Source organism: Felis catus, chromosome B2, assembly GCF_018350175.1.
Source record: "Felis catus isolate Fca126 chromosome B2, F.catus_Fca126_mat1.0, whole genome shotgun sequence".
NCBI lineage: Eukaryota > Metazoa > Chordata > Mammalia > Carnivora > Felidae > Felis > Felis catus.
In genome coordinates this window covers 136,376,959-136,394,211 of record NC_058372.1, presented here as the reverse complement: position 1 = coordinate 136,394,211, position 17,253 = coordinate 136,376,959, and the positions used below count along the sequence as shown (strand labels likewise).

Sequence of the window (17,253 nt, the reverse complement as noted above, 5' to 3'; positions counted from 1 at the left end):
AATAATAATAATAATAATAATAATAATAATAATAATAAAGATTAAGCCTTGATCTGGGCCTTACCTGTGAGATGCTCACATTCCGTAACAGAAAGACACATCTACACAAATACTCACAGTCCCAGACAATGGGAACAAGGTAACACAGAAGGCCACAGGGGAGAACTTCTGCATTAACAGCAGAAAAGGTTTGATCACAGTAACTTTTGACTAGAATAGAAAGAAACTTTACTGTTAAGTTTGGAAAGAAATTCCCAGCAAAGAAATGGAATGCTCATATTTGAGTAACAACAAGTCAAAAGTAGAAACAGTGATTTGGAAATTCTTGAACGGTTGCCTAAGGATTATTCCATGGGCCAGGAAAGTCATTAAAGCATTCTTTATATACAAGGTATTGACATGATTAGTGATTTGCTCTAAGAACATTAGTAGAAGGGCAGTGTGCACAATGGCTTGGAAGAAGGAAAAACAAATGAACCCAATGGTTTAGGTGAAGGAGAAGGCAAAAGGAAAAATCAAATGACTGCAGTGATCCTGGAGAAAGTTAGCGGGAATTGGATGAAGTTAGGGGGAATGAGAGACATGGTCTCAACAGACTACACAACAGTTCTGCTGGGAAACCTCAGGGGCGGTGCCGCACAGCGAGCAGGCGAAGAGACTGACTGCAAGGGCTGAAGCACGGGTACCTGAGGGTACAATCGGGAAACAGACACAAACAGCAGTCCTAGGGAGGAGTGGCTGGTGTCCAATGATGACACTTGAGGAGTCGCTACAGGAAGCAAGGTGGAGGCAGGAGCTAGCTGTGGGAGATATTTGCATAGTTGTGGCACTTAGGGGCTTAAATATTGTTTCCCTAGGGCTTCCGTAACAAAACACAAGTGACTAACTTAAAACAACATGAAGTATTGTCCCGCAGTTCTGGGGGCTAAAAATCTGAAGTCAAGTTGTCAGCGAGATAACATGAAGTGCTAGCATAGCTAATGGTGTACAGATAGACTTGGGATTCCACTGCACATGCTCTCTGAACGCTGTGGAGAACACCAATGCCTTGCCTCTTCGTAGCTTCTGGCTTTTGCCAGCAATCTTTGGTGTTCCTCGGCATGTAGACACATCACTCCAATCTCTCTCTTCATCGGCTCATGGCATCCTCCTCCCTGTCTCTGTATCCAAACGTCCCTCTTCTTATAAGGACACTAGTCCTATTCAATTAAGGGCCAATGTGACTTCAACAAATTATATCTGCAAAGACCTTATTTCCTAATAACGTCACATCCTCAGGCATTGGGGGCTAGAACTTCAACACGGCTTTTGGGGAAGCACAACTAAACCCATAGCAGATATGCCTGAGACTATCTAGGAAACTGGGTGGAGAAAAAAAAACGATGGGAAAATGAAAGGAAAACAGATTACAGATGCTGGGGAGTGCCTACTTCCAAAAAGCTGTAAAGGAGGGATGCCTGGGTGGCTCAGTCGGTTGAGAATTTGACTCTCGGTTTTGGCTCAGGTCACATCTCACAGGTTTGTGGGATGGAGCCCCACGCGGGGCTCTCTGGTGACAATGCAAAGCCTGCTTGGGATTCTCTCTCCCCCCACCCTCTGCCCCTCCCCCCTGTTCTCTCTCCCTCTCCAAACAAACAAACAAACAAACATTTTTTAAAAGGCTGAAGAGAAAAAAAAAAAAAAGAGGTAGAAAGAGAACAGTAAGCCCCTGTTCTCCCAAGACTTATTTACTCCATTTCCACTGAGCTTTTCTTGGCTTATGCTACTTCACATTTCTGGAATTATTTTCCAGACTTCTTGTTGTCTATGAAAATCCTTCATTTCTTTTTAGACATATATTGAATACGCCATTTGCATTAATGCTTCTCTTACTGGCCTTACTGAATGAAATTTCCTCCTTCTCTGACATCCTATAGCAGTCTTTATCTGCCATTCTTTTGACCTCTTGTCACAGTCTATTTTTTTATTTTTTAAAATGTTTATTTATTTTTGAAGGAGAGAGACAGAGCATGAGCTAGGGAGGGGCAGAGAGAGACAGAGGGAGACACAGAATCCAAAGTGGGCTCCAGGCTCTGAGCTGTCAGCACAGAGCCCGATGTGAGGCTCGAACTCATAAGCAGTGAGATCATGACCTGAGCTGAAGTCAGATGCCCAACCGACCGAGCCATCCAGGTGCCCCTTGTCATAGTCTATTTAACAGAGATGTGCCCAACACTACCAGAGGCACTGGTACAACAGTAACTCACAGGGCAGACCAGATCTGAAACCAGCTTTCACTGAGCTTACCTACATTCAAGTTTGGGTGGGAACATGGGGAAGCAGCACCTGGTACAGACAATCATCAACCAAATGAATAAATAAAAGAACTTCATTAAGGGTTTAAGGCCCTTAAAGTAAAAATAAGAGTAATGGAGTAAACATTAAAAAAAAAAAAAAAAAAAAAACTAGGGGCAAACATTTGTAGGGTTACTTTGGCTAAGGTAATCAGGGAAGATTTCTCTGAGAAAGCGATCCTGGGCAGAGATCCAAATGACAAGAAAGCAGCAGAGTAAAGATCCAGATGTTGCACGCAAAGGGGAAAACATGCTGAGGTCCTGAGGAAGGAACACGGTTGGTGTGCTGGAGGAAGAGAAAGAAGGCCACTGTGGCTGGATTGCAGTGAATGGGGGGGGGAGAAATAAGCAGGACTAAGGGAGTGAAGAGTATTTTAAGCCATAGAAGGGAATCTGGACTTCGAGAGCAGTGAGTTTTAAGACCACATGACCTGATTAATATATTTAAAAGATTTCACCTGCTGTTCCATGGAGACTAGATGGTAGAGGGGCAAGTGTGAAATATGAAGATCAAAGATTCAGTATTTTTGTGTGCATATACTGCCAGACCTCAACTTTGAGCCATATCTCTGAAAGGATTCCAGAGAGAAAATAGTTACATAATGAGAGAGCAGCCTCCACTTATCCCCCATCCTCTGGACTTTTCTCAGGCATGGGTACATATGTCAAGCCGGAAGGTAGCCAGAAATAGGAAACTAAACATAAAAACTAATACAGCGTGGGTGAACAAGGGTGAGTTCCTAGGCATGAAAGAACTAAGTTCTCTTTTAATACAGCTCTACAAAGTGGATGGACCCAACTAAGTGGACTGAAGGTCTTCAGAAAGTCTCTGCTTATCCTCAGCTGCTGTTGAAGGAGCTATCCAGGGTGCTGGAATGTCTCACCACCCCCTTCCAACCTCCCCCCGCCCCCACCAGAGCTTTCTAAGGCCTGATAGATAAAGCTTCTCAGTTATCCTTGTTGGACCCAAGACCCCACTGTCTTGAACCATAACCAGACTCCACCCTGGTATCACCCTGATGTCCTTAGGATCTTAGCTCACCTTTAATCCAACACCTGCCTGGACCATGTCTGTTCGATCTAACAGTCACCATCTTCTATATACACATTAGCGAGATAACATGAAGCGGTAGCATAGCTAATGGTGTACAGATAGACTTGGGATTCCACTGTACCTCATGACCATTTGAAATGATAGTGTCAGGGAAGAAGTGAGTTCAGGGGAGTCCTTTTTCCTCAAAACAACACTCAAAAGTAGTACCTGGCTGTTGAACCAATCATCACATCTGCTTATATAACTCATCCAAAGTCTCTGCTTACAATACATCTTAAGAAACACTGATTCTCCACCTGCAATGATTAACAAGTTCCATATAATATTCCATTTACCCCTTCCTTAAATAGTGTCTTTGACTTTTCTTTAAAAAAAAAAAAAACAGTATGTTTAACTGAAGGCCATTACTCAATTTCTTGAGTAATCAAGTTTATACACTAAGTAGTGGATGAAAATTTGTATGCTTTCAAATCAAACACTTTACCTCTTCAACGAAAACACTTAGAGCACTAGAGCAATCTGATGGATACTCATTTCTAGCTCTTTTCTTAAGTAACAAGAAAAACAGGGACAGCTACAGCATCTTCAGAAGTTTCTACCTGCATGTCAGACCCTTCACTGTCCTTAAATAGGTTTGAGGGGCAGTGTGACTTATAAAGAGCCAAAGAAGTTCAGTAAAACTTTTTAGTTGCAAGTTATCAAGACTATCATGAGAAAATGGGACAAGAAATCACTAAACATGCTCTTGTATTCCCTCTTATATGAACAAACAAATCAAATACATACAAATGCTACTCAAGTAAAAAGGAAATAAACTACTTGGTTTCTACATAACCTAAGAATATATACATGGCTCAAGAATGTCTTTGTTTAATCTAAGGGTCAATTTTATTAATAACTATTCACAGAACTCCCCAAACTCCATTTCACCTCCTGGTCTTTGCTCATATGCTCATTCCTGTAAGTGAACACCCATCCCATCTTTCTTCATTTTGCTCACTTGCCTCATCCTCCAGACTTAATTTTAAATCAAGAAACATCCTCAGAGCCTGACTCACACCCACCAGCACTGAGACAAGTTTGGACTCTTGTAACACCCTGCACTCACCCTCATCTTGGCGCTTTTCACACTGTAATTTGGTTGCCAATTTATTTGTCCAACGCTCCCATTACTTTTTAAGGTCTATGAGAATAAGGACCATGTCTTTCCTATAATTGTGTCTCCAGGGCCTTGTAAAGTGTTGTGCTTAGTAAAGGTAAGCATTGGGCTGTGCTGACAGCACAGAGCCTGGAGCCTGCTTCTGATCCTCTCTCTCTCTCTCTCTCTCTCTCTCTCTCTCTCTCTCTCTCTCTCTCTCTCTCAAAAATAAACATTAAAATTTTTAAAAATATAGTATCAGTTGGTAAAATTAAATAATCTATGTTGCTTGAACACATAGATATAGGTATATATGTGTGTGTGTGTATTTATTTATATATATCTTTGTGTGGATACATATATATAATACATATATAAACAAAAATTTACTATCAGAGAATATCATTAATTTTATTAAGAAATCCTCGGGGCGCCTGGGTGGCGCAGTCGGTTAAGCGTCCGACTTCAGCCAGGTCACGATCTCGCGGTCCGGGAGTTCGAGCCCCGCGTCGGGCTCTGGGCTGATGGCTCAGAGCCTGGAGCCTGTTTCCGATTCTGTGTCTCCCTCTCTCTCTGCCCCTCCCCCGTTCATGCTCTGTCTCTCTCTGTCCCAAAAATAAATAAACGTTGAAAAAAAAATTAAAAAAAAAAAAGAAATCCAACAAAAAAAGCCCAAGTATTACAGAAGATTTCTAAAAGATGTTGAAAATAATAACTGTCAAAAAACTGCTTTTAAAATGGACCAAGACAAAGTTAATTCAGCTAACCTAAACTCCTATCAGATTGCTATTCCTGTCAGACAAAGGAAATTTAGCATAGATATTTTCAGTAGTAAAAATGAATGGTATTCCCCCCAGGGCATACTCTAAAATACAATATTATAGACACTCTTGGAGTAGAAATAAATTGTAGGTGGCAGTAGAAAGGAGAAGCTGTACTTGATAAACCATATACAAGAAAAGGATCAAGCAGACAGGTGAATGAAATGTAACAAGTAAATACTTAATAACTGCTTATACAGATAATATGCCCCCCTATTACAAGTCACAGCTATTGTGTCTTCTCATTTTAGCAAAAGGTCATTTCATCCACTGAGACAACAAAGAGATGGAAGAAAAGCGAGAGAAGACCAAGTTAAATTAGAATTGGTCCGGAGCAAAGATCAGAACAGAATACATGTCTCGACACAGCCAAGGTGGGAAGGTAATCATGTACAGACAATTAACATTACACAGTATCCTATAAGCTTAGTTGCCTACAACACATGAATATCCACCTGCCCTTCCCTCATCAGGGCACAAACATATCAATACCCAGCTACTGGAGTCCTCTTCCCGTAGGGTTGCTCAAGACTGCTTGGATCTTGCCAAATGGAGGAAGCGTAATTACTCAGCCACAACTGTCCTGGTCTTTGTCAACCCTTTCTCCTGAGAACTTTTTTTTCACTATCTTTCTACCAGAGATACTAGCGGACCTACTAGGTATTAGTGTTCTTCGACAAATGGCTGCTCTTATGCCTTCCCTCTTCAGTGGCTTCCCCCCTCAGGATTAAAAGTGGAATAGGTCGCTTTTAACACACTATTACCTTGAATACTTCTCTTGAAGAAGGCCTTACAGCCCTCACAGGACCATACTCCATAATGGTAGCCTGAGGCATAGTCATTGCATACTGCACAGTAGCGGGTCTCCTTGGCAGACTCCATGGCCATGCTTCCCTTATCACCAGTACTGGCCAATCTCTCTCTGCCACTCTGGCGCCGATTGTCTGAAGTGGGCCTGGAAAAAAAAAAAATAGAAAATAAAAAACAGTGAATCTATTAACATTAGAAAAGCAAAACATGTACCCTCTTCCAAAGAATAAGAGGCTTGGGGGATGCAGAAGATCCACTTTATTCTGACATTTTGAAATAATGAATCATAATGTAAGCTAATCTTTCATTACCTCTTGCCAGCTGTTGCAGCAAAAGGTGTTTGCCTATTATATTAACCTTGACGGGAAATTGTTTATTGCAAACTTGCTTAAAAAATGGACTGCCTACACCAGAATATATTATCTAGAAAATGACAAAATGAAATTAAGTGGTTTCTAATAGATTTATTCATTTTTTTTCAGGGATTCAAAATTAATGCAGAACCATTAGAGACCAATGCTCATTCTAATTCTAGACACACTAAGAAGCCTTAGGAAATAGAGACAAAGTATAAAGCAGCTGGGGCATTCGAAACTCGAACGAACTGACGAACAACTCTGAACATGTATAGAAAGATAGCAATTCACATTTTCATGTCATTGTTACCATGTAACCCTTGATATCAATTTTTACAACTCGATTCTAATTTAAGGATGCCATTCGATATTCAATACTCCTTTTTAAGAATGCGTAGAATAAGGGGCGCCTGGATGGCTCAGTAGGTTTAACATCTGACTTCGGCTCAGGTCATGATCTCATGCTTCATGGGTTTGAGCCCCACATCCGGCTCTGTGCTGACAGCTCAGAGCCCGGAGCCTGCTTCCGATTCTGTGTCTCCCTCTCTCTCTGCCCTTCCCCCACTCACACTCTGTCTCTGTCTCTCAACAATAAATAAAACATTTTAAAAAAAAAAGAATATGTAGAATGAGAAGAGCAGAAGAACACAGACAATTACTCCAACCTATAAAAATTTCACAGAGGAAACATACCTCAGAAAGAAATGTGAGAATGGACAGTCAGTTCTGGAAGAACCAAGGAAATGGAGAAGTAAAAAGTTTTAAAGAAGTAGAAAGCTTTCAGAAGGTAGATGGATTAATAGTGCCAAATGGGGCAGAGAAATCCAGTAAAGCAAGGACTGATGAAATGAAGTGAGGGTTGACAAAGAGGAACCTCAGCAAGGAGTTTGGGCGGAAGAGTACAGCACAAGCCAAAAGCCAGTGATAGAAACGTGAATGGAGTATGAGGAAATCAAAATGAGAGAAGGCCATTCCTTTGAGACTCTGGATGAGAGTGAGCAGAGACAGAGATGGGGTGGTCACTGAAGAATATAGGGATTAGGAGGGTTTTTATTGGCCAATAGGGCGGAGAAGTAGGGGGAATCCATATTTCCTGCGTCTCTCAAACAAAGAAGTGTAGAAGCCAAAGGACTTTGAACCCCAGAGCCTGGGAGGAAAAGAGACTGAATCTACTAGGAAGAAAATGAGAAACTCGAAAAAAGATAGGTGGGTAACTGCGAACTGGGGGAGATAAAAAAAAAAGGCCCCGTGGGCACGGAGGGGAGGGACCCCCTTCTGCCGAGAGACAAAGGGAAGAGAAAGAGCGGGTAGGGAAGTGCAGGACCGTAGCTGGACAGGAGAAAGGCCTCGAACTGAGACTGAGAGGCATCTGATTCTAACTGCGGGGCTTTCTCTGGACTGGGGCGGGCTCCCTATTCGCACACCTGGGGAGGAGGGGCGCCAGCCCTGGGTGCCGTGGTAGGTCAGGTCTCAGTCCGCAGCTGGAGAAAGTGGTTCCCTCCCTGGAGGGCTGCGCGATAGCACAGAACCTGCCTGTGTCCGCCACCCTGCGCGCAAGTGGCTGGGCGAGAGCTCAGTCTGCAGGAGGAAAAAGCGGCCGTTTCCCTGGAGTGCCGTGGGAAAAGACAAAGCCTGCCTGCGTCCGCCACCCGGGGGGCTCCCGGGGAAGGCAGCGGCTCAGTCCACAGTAGGAGAAGGCGGTCCTCTCTGAAGCATGGGGGGCACAGACAAAACCAGCCGAGACCACATATCACGCACCGAGAGGCGCTTCCCCAGCGCCAGAACGCGCGGAGCGGGACTTTGAATCCTAGCCAAGCGCGGGTCAGGGGAGTTGGCGGAGCAAGAAAGAACCGCCCCATCTGCGCCCGCGGAGTGAGGACGACTCAAACTGAGTCCACCAGGTTGGCTCCGTGGAGAAGAGACTGAGGGATCACCATCCCCCCCCCCCTCAACCAACCAAGGCGGGGCCTCAGGAATCACTCCCCCGCCCATAGTGGAGGTGGGTCCATATACGCCAAACCACGCCCCCTTGCGCTGGGTAACTGCGTAGCCACCAGATGGGCCCAGACCCTGCAGACAGCTACTCCCAACAAGCGGTGCAGCATTGCCTGGATTAACTCTAGGTCAACTCTGGATATATAAATATATTCTACTCACCCTTTCTCCTCCTTATCTCTTCCCTCCCCTAGGCTGGTTACTCTGGTTATTGGTCTCTCTAAACAGATATATTTAATCCATTGTCTTGATAACATGTTCTACACCTCCTTCTTTACACTCCTTTCTGTCTGGAATAATCAAGCCACATAGTTTCTCTGTCTGGGTAACTTTATCTTCATTTCATTTTCCCCGCCTCCTTCTTTATTTTCCTTTCTCTCTCTCTGGATTAAGTCTTTTAGTCTCTCTGCCTAAATCAGTGTTTATTTTTTCTACCCCCCTCCATGCATTTCTCTCCTTGTATGTGCTCTTCCATCAGCACCGCCTCCACCCTCTTTACTTGTAGTCAGTGTTTTTGGGTTTTTTGTTTTTAGTCTTTAGTTTTTTGTTTGTGTTTATTTGTTTGTGTTATTCGTGTGTTTGCGTGTTTTTGTGTCCTGTTTGTCTGTTTTCCTTTACAGGGCTACTCCAAGGAACAAATCAAAGCACACCTGGTGGAGGGTCAAAAATATCACTATGAGTAGGGTAATAAAATAACCAAAGTCATAACAACAGAGAGCAAGTAACAATCTCCGAATAAACACCTCCTGAAGGGCCAGGCTCTGGACAGTGTATGACCCTCTTTTAATACAGCAGTGCTCACAGGTGCAGAGCACACAAACTTTTAAAACGCATAAGGGACAGAAAACTAGACAAAATGACGAAACAGAAGAATTCTCCTCAAAAGAAATTCCAGGAAGTAGTGACAGCTAGCGAATTGATCAAAACCGATTTCAGCAACATAACGGAACAAGAATTTAGAATAATAGTCATAAAATTAATCGCCGGGATTGAAAAAAGCACAGAGGACAGCAGAGAATCTATTGCTACAGAGATCAAGGGACTAAAAAATAGTCCTGATGAATTTAAAAATGCTATAAATGAGGTGCAAAATAAATGGAGGTGGCCACTGCACAGATTGAAGAGACAGAGGAGAGAATAGGTGAATTAGAAGATAAAATTATGGAGAAAAAGGAAGCTGAGAAAAAGATTTAAAAAATCCAGAAGTACGAGGGGAGAATTAGAGAACTAAGTGATGGAATCAAACAGAACAATATCTGTATCATAGGAATTCCAGAAGAAGAAGAGAGAGAGAAAGGGGCTGAAGGTGTACTTGAACAAATCATAGCTGAGAACTTCTCCGATCTGGGGAAGGAAACAGGCATTGAAATCCAAGAGGCACAGAGAACTCCTTTCAGACATAACTTGAATCGATCTTCTGCACGACATATCACAGTGAAACTGGCAGAATGTAAGGATAAAGAGAGAATTCTGAAAGCAGCTAGAAATAAATGGGCCTTAATGTACAATGGTAGACACATAAGGGTAGTAGCAGACCTATCTACTGAAACTTGGCAGGCCAGAAAGGAATGGCAGGAAATCTTCAATGTGATAAACAGAAAAAATATGCAGCCAAGAATCCTTTACCTAAAAGTCCGTCATTCAGAATAGAAGGAGAGATAAAGGTTTTCCCAAACAAACAAAAACTGAAGGAATTCATCATCACTAAACCACCCCTACAAGAGATCCTAAGGGGCACTCTGTGACTAAAATGTTACAAAGACCACAAAGGACCAGAGACACCACTACAAGCATGAAAACTACTGATATCACAATGACTCTAAACACATATCTTTCAATCATAACACTGAATGTAAATTGACTACATGCTCCAATCAAAAGCCATAGGGTATCAGAATGGATAAAAAAAAAACACAAGACCCATCTATTTGCTGTCTATAAGAGATTCATTTCAGACCTGAGGACACCTTAAGATTGAAAGTGATGGGATGGAGAACTGTCTATCATGCTATTGGAAGTCAAAAGAAAGCTGGAGTAGCCATACTTATATCAGACAAACTAGACTTTAAATTAAAGGCTGTAACAAGAGGTGAAGAAGGGCATTATATAATAATTACAGGATCTATCCATCAGGAAGAGCTAACAATTATAAATATCTATGCATCAAATTCAGAAGCCCCCAAAATATGTAAAACAATTCATCACAAACATAAGCAACCTTATTGACAAGAATGTGGTAATTGCAAGAGACCTTAATACTCCACTTACAATAATGGATAGAACATCTAGACAGAGAATAAAGAAACAAGGGCCCTAAATGATATATTGGGTCAGATGGACTTCACAGATATATTTAGAACTCTGCATCCCAAAGCAACAGAATATAATTTCTTCTTGAGTGCACATGGAACACTCTCCAAGATAGATCACATACTTGGTCACAAACAGCCCTTCATAAGTATAAAAGAATTGAGATCATACCATGCACACTTTCAGATCACAGTGCTATGAGACTTGAAATCAACCACAGGAAAGAGTCTGGAAAACTTCCAAAAGCATGGAGGTTAAAGAACATCCTACTAAAGAATGGATGGGTCAACCAGGCAATTAGAGAAGAAATTTAAAAAATAAATGGAAGCAAATGAAAATGAAAATGCAACAATTCAAATGCTTTGGGATACAGCGAAGGCAGTCCTGAGAGAAAAATATATTGCAATCCAGGCCTATCTCAAGAAACAATAAAAATCCCAAATACAAACTCTAACAGCACACCTAAAGGAAACAGAAGCAGAACAGCAAGACACCCCAAACCCAGCAGAAGAAGAGAAATAATAAAGATCAGAGAAGAAATAAATAATATAGAATATAAAAAAATAAAAAACAGTAGAGAAGATCAATGAAACCAAGAGTTGGTTTTTTGAAAAAATAAACAAAATTGATAACCCTCTAGCCAGGCTTCTCAAAAAGAAAAGGGAGATGACCCAAACAGATAAAATGATGAATGAAAATGGAATTATTACAACCAATCCCTCAGAAATACAAGCAATTATCAGGGAATACTATGAAAAATTATATGCCAACAAACTGGACAACCTGGAAGAAATGGACAAATTCCTAAGCACCCACACACTTCCAAAACTCAAACAGGAAGAAATAGAAAATTTTAATAGACCCATAACCAGTGAAGAAATTGAATCAGTTATCAAAAATCTCCCAACAAATAAGAGTCCAGGACCAGAAGACTTCCCTGGGGAATTCTACCAGACATTTAAAGCAGAGAAAATACCTATCTTTCTCAAGCTGTTCCAAAAAATAGAATGGGAAGGAAAACTTACAGACTCATTCTATGAAGCCAGCATTACTTTGATTCCCAAAGGAGACAGAGACCCAGCAAAAAAAGAGAACCGCAGGCCAATACCCCTGATGAATATGGATGCAAAAATTCTCAACAAGATACTAGCAAATCAAATTCGACAGCATATGAAAAGAATTATTCACCATGATCAAGTGGGACTCATTCCTGGGATGCAGGGCTGGTTCAACATTCGCAAATCAATCAATGTGATACATCACATTAACAAAAGAAAAGATAAGAACCATATGATCCTGTCAATCGATGCAGAAAAGGCCTTTGACAAAATCCAGCATCCTTTCTTAATAAAAACCCTCGAGAAAGTTGGGAGAGAAGGAACATACTTAAACATCATAAAAGCCATTTATGAAAAGCCCACAGCTAGTATCATCCTCAATGGGGAAAAACTGAGAGCTTTCTCCCTGAGATCAGGAACACGACAGGGATGTCCACTCTCACCGCTGTTGTTTAACATAGTGTTGGAAGTTCTAGCATCAGCAATCAGACCACAAAAGGAAATCAAAGGCATCAAACTTGGCAAAGATGAAGTTAAGCTTTCACTTTTTGCAGATGACATGATATTATACATGGAAAACCCAACAGACTCCACCAAAAGTCTGCTAGAACTGATACATGAATTCAGCAAAGTCTCAGGATACAAAATCAATGTACAGAAATCAGTTGCATTCTTATAACTAATAATGAAGCAACAGAAAGACAAATAAAGAAACTGATCCCATTCACAATTGCACCACAATTGCAGGAATAAACCTAACCAAAGATGTAAAAGAACTGTATGCTGAAAACTATAGAAAGCTTATGAAGGAAATGGAAGAAGATATAAAGAAATGGAAAAACATTCCATGCTCATGGACTGGAAGAATAAATATTGTTAAAATGTCAATACTACCCAAAGCAATCTACACATTCAATGCAATCCCAATCAAAATTGCACCAGCTTTCTTCTCAAAGCTTTCTTCTTCTCAAAGCAGGAACAAACAATCCTAAAATGTGTATGGAACCACAAAAGACCCTGAATAGCCAAAGTAATATTGAAGAAGAAGACCAAAGCAGGAGGTATCACAATCCCAGACTTTAGCCTCTACTACAAAGCTGTAATCATCAAGACAGCATGGTATTGGCACAAAAACAGACACATAGACCAATGGAATACAATAGAGACTCCAGAATTGACCCACAAAAGTATGGCAAACTAATCTTTGGCAAAGCAAAGAAGAATATCAAATGGAAAAAGACAGTCTCTTTAACAAATGGTGCTGGGAGAACTGGACAGCAACATGCAGAAGGTTGAAACTAGACCACTTACTTATACCATTCACAAAGATAAACTCAAAATGGATGAAGGACCTGAATGTGAGACAGGAAACCATCAAAACCCTACAGAAGAAAGCAGAAAAAACCTCTCTGACCTCAGCTATAGCAATTTCTTTCTTGACACATCTCCAAAGGCAAGAGAATTAAGCAAAAATGAACTATTGGGACCTCATGAAGATAAAAAGCTTCTGCACTGCAAAGGAAACAACCAACAAAACTAAAAGGCAATCAACAGAATGGGAAAAGATATTCTGCAAATGACATATCAGACAAAGGGCTAGTATCCAAAATCTATAAAGAACTCACCAAACCCCACACCCGAAAAACAAATAATCCAGTGAAGAAATGGGCAGAAGACATGAATAGACACTTTTCTAAAGAAGACATCCAGATGGCTTACAGGCACATGAAAAGATGCTCAACGTCGCTCCTCATCAGGGAAATACAAATCAAAACCATACTCAGATACCACCTCACGCCAGTCAGAGTGGGTCAAATGAACAAATCAGGAGACTATAGATGCTGATGAGGATGTGGAGAAATGGGAACCCTCTTGCACTGTTGGTGGGACTGCAAACTGGTGCAGCCGCTCTGTAAAACAGTGTGGAGATTCCTCAAAAAATTAAAAATAGATCTACCCTATGACCCAGCAGTAGCACTGCTAGGAATTCACCCAAGGGATACAGGAATGCTAATGCATAGGGGCACTTGTACCCCAATGTTTATAGCAGCACTTTCAACACCAGCCAAATTATGGAAAGAGCCTAAATGTCCATCAATGGATGAATGGACAAAGAAGATGTGGTTTATATATACAATGGAATACTACTTGGCAATGAGAAATAATGAAATACGGCAATGTGGATGGAGCTGGAGAGTGTTATGCTAAGTGAAAAAGTCAGGCAGAGAAAGACAGATACCATATGTTTTCACTCATATGTGGATCCTGAGAAACTCAACAGAAGATCAGGGAAGAGGGGAAGGCAAAAAAAAAAAAAAGTTACAGAGAGGGAAGGAGGTAAAACATAAGAGACTCTTAAATACCGAGAACAAACTGAGGGTTGAGAGGGGGTGGAGGGAGGGGAAAGTGGGTGATGGACATTGAGGGGGGCACCTGTTGGGATGAGCACTGGGTGTTGTATGGAAACCAATTTTACAATAAATTTCATATAAAAATAAATTTAAAAAAATAATATAGGGATTAAAAAGGATTTTCAGAATGGAAGAAGCTTGAAGAATCCTCATCTAGACTGAAGGGCAATAGTTAGTGGAAAGGGAATAGCTCGGGGTACAGAGAAGGGAAAAACAACAAGGTCAAGGGAAGTACAGCAGTTGGGATTAATGATACAGAAGGAACAGCCTCAACAAAGACACCTTGAAGAAGACAGGGAGAAAAGAAGAAAAGGGGCAGATGAGACAGTTTGCATCTCTCATTTAACCCGGTATAGGATGAGAACTTACATCAATCCAGGATTTACTAGGCATGTGCAATTGAATAAAGCCTGTGTAAGAGAATCAAGGGTATATGGTCAGAGCCCAGCACAGTGCCTGCTATGTAGTTGGCACTCAGTAATACATTGAAAGGAATTCATAGAATGTTTCAGTGTATAGGAAAAAAGAAAGGTAGAAACATAGTGAAAGGATAGATGGAGTGAAGGCTCCTATAAGATATATGAAAGAAAGAAAGAAAGAAAGAAAGAAAGAAAGAAAGAAAGAAAGAAAGAAAGAAAGAAAGAAAGAAAGAAAGAAAAAGAAAGGAAAGGAAAGGAAGGGAAGGGAAGGGAAGGGAAGGGAAGGGAAGGGAAGGGAAGGGAGGGAAAGGGAAAGGAAGAGAAGAGGAGAGAAGAGAAGAGAAGAGAAGAGAAGAGAAGAGAAGAGAGAAGAGAAAAGAAAAGAAAAAAGAAAGGAAGGGAAGGGAAAGGAAAAGAAAAGGAAAAGGAAAAGAAGAGAAGAGAAGAGAAAGGAAAGGAAAGGAAAGGAAAGGAAAGGAAAGGAAAGGAAAGGAAAGGAAAGAAAAAAGAAAAGAGAAAGAAACCTAGTATGAAATAAAGTGAACTGAAGATAAGTTTCCATGTTCTCTGATTAAAGAAACCCATGCTTCCTGCTTCCATTCCCCACCCAAAGAACCAGACCACACTGACTTTTTCACTGGTCCTCCCCTTCACAAGCCCTGTCTTCCCTTTTAGCTCAAATTGTATTACCCTTCCTTGACCTGATCACTCATTAATACTGTCCACAGTTTCATGGCAGTGCCTCTCAAACAACACTTGCCATAATACTCACAAAATACCGGCTCATGTTGAGTGCGTTTGACTTGGCCTATTTTTTCCATTCGAAATTACAAAGCTCTTAGTTTGACAGCCCCAAATGGAAGTTCTTTATTTTTTAATATCTTTAGAGAGGACTGGCTTGCAGTTTTCAATTCTAGTTCATATTCTTTTGCCCATCTCCTTCCATTTCATCATGATGCTGTTGAACTCCCCCCCACACACACACCCTCAATCAACCTCAAACCTTTGTACTGTTTGTTTACTAACATCTTATGCATGATTCAACTCAGTCGGAGGCAGCTGTGAATATTTAACTACAGAAGCTTAGTGCCTGGGGGGGGGGGGGCAGTGTGGTTGGCAAGAATGACACTGACAGATTCAGTGCCTTATAAATCTTCAGTCTTGCAGCCTCAATCCCTAGCTCAGTGCCCAGCACACAGCAGGCATGCCGTACATGTTTGTGGAATGAATGAAGGAAGGAAGGAGTGAATATAAGCATGTGCAGAAGTTCAAAGTACCAAGCACCCTCCACCCATCCCTGCATAATAAAATACTGCAAACTTAAAAACTGTGGTAGGATAAATATAACATAAAATTGGCCATCTAATTTTTTACTGTAGAGTTCAGTCATGTTTAGTTATTCACCCTGGTGTGGAACCAGTTTCCAGAATTTTTCCATCTCACAAAACTGAAACTCCACACCCATTAAAGGACTCCCAATTCCTCCTCCCCCCAGGCCCTGACAACCATCATTCTGCTTTTTTTTTTTTTAAGTTTATTTATTTATTTTGAGACACAGAGAGGGAGAGCACATGCACGCAGAAAGAGAGGAAGACAGAATCCCAAGCAGGCTCCAAGCTGCGAGCCTGGAGCCTGATGTGAGGCTCAATCCCACGAACTGTAAGATCATGACCTGAGCCAAAATCAAGAGTCGGACACTTAACCAACTGAGCCACCCAGATGCCCCAACTACTTTCAGTCTTGCACTTGACTGTTCTAGATAATTCATATAAGTGGATTCATATAGCAGTTATCTTATTGTAAATGGTTTATTTCACTTAGCATAATGTTCTCAAGGTTCATCCATGTCATAGTATGTGTCACAATTTCCCTTCTGTTTTAGGCTGAACAGTATTCCATTGTTATGTATATACTATACTTTTTTATCCATTCATCCACCAATGGACATCTGGACTGCCTCCATATTTTAAATAATGCTGCTATGAACATGGATATTCAAATATCTCTGTGAAAGCCCGTTGTCAATTTTTTTGGATATACACTACTATTTTACTTTCCCGCCAACAATGCACAAGCGTTCCAATTTCCCATAATCCTTCCCAACATTTGTGGGGTTTTCTTCCTGTTTTGTTTTGTTTAATAGTAGACATCCGAACGGGTGTGAGGTGATCACTGCATTTTAAGGTCACCTCTCTTACCAACCACTCCTAACTCCACCCTGGATAACTTATGCCTGTTCAGAACTCAATAGCAGATTTTTCTTTACTTCTCTTCTGCTACTTGCAATATTCTTACTCTCTGAGTTGTACATTCAGTGTGTCCCCATTGCTGCTACGTTCCTTGTGTCTTATTCATCTTTGGAACCCTGATTGTTTATAGCATAAGACTGTTTATAGCATAAGTGCCTCCTCATGCAGAATAGAGACTCAATAAATATTGGTATCAAATGAATTAATCAATGACTTAATCAATAAAGTGATCATTTTCACAACATAAATGGAATATGCAAATGTTTTTAAAAGTAATAGTAAAAAAGGTAATAGCAAGA

General features: G+C 41.0%; 1 protein-coding gene across 1 annotated transcript in view; it reads right to left on the bottom strand.

Moving 5' to 3' along the window:
* Nucleotides 1–17,253, bottom strand: part of ESR1 (estrogen receptor 1) — a 276,181-nt gene that overhangs the window by 228,482 nt on the left and 30,446 nt on the right. The window contains 1 exon segment of the mRNA NM_001024231.1: nt 6,111–6,301. Within this exon segment, the coding sequence (NP_001019402.1) occupies nt 6,111–6,301 (191 nt within the window).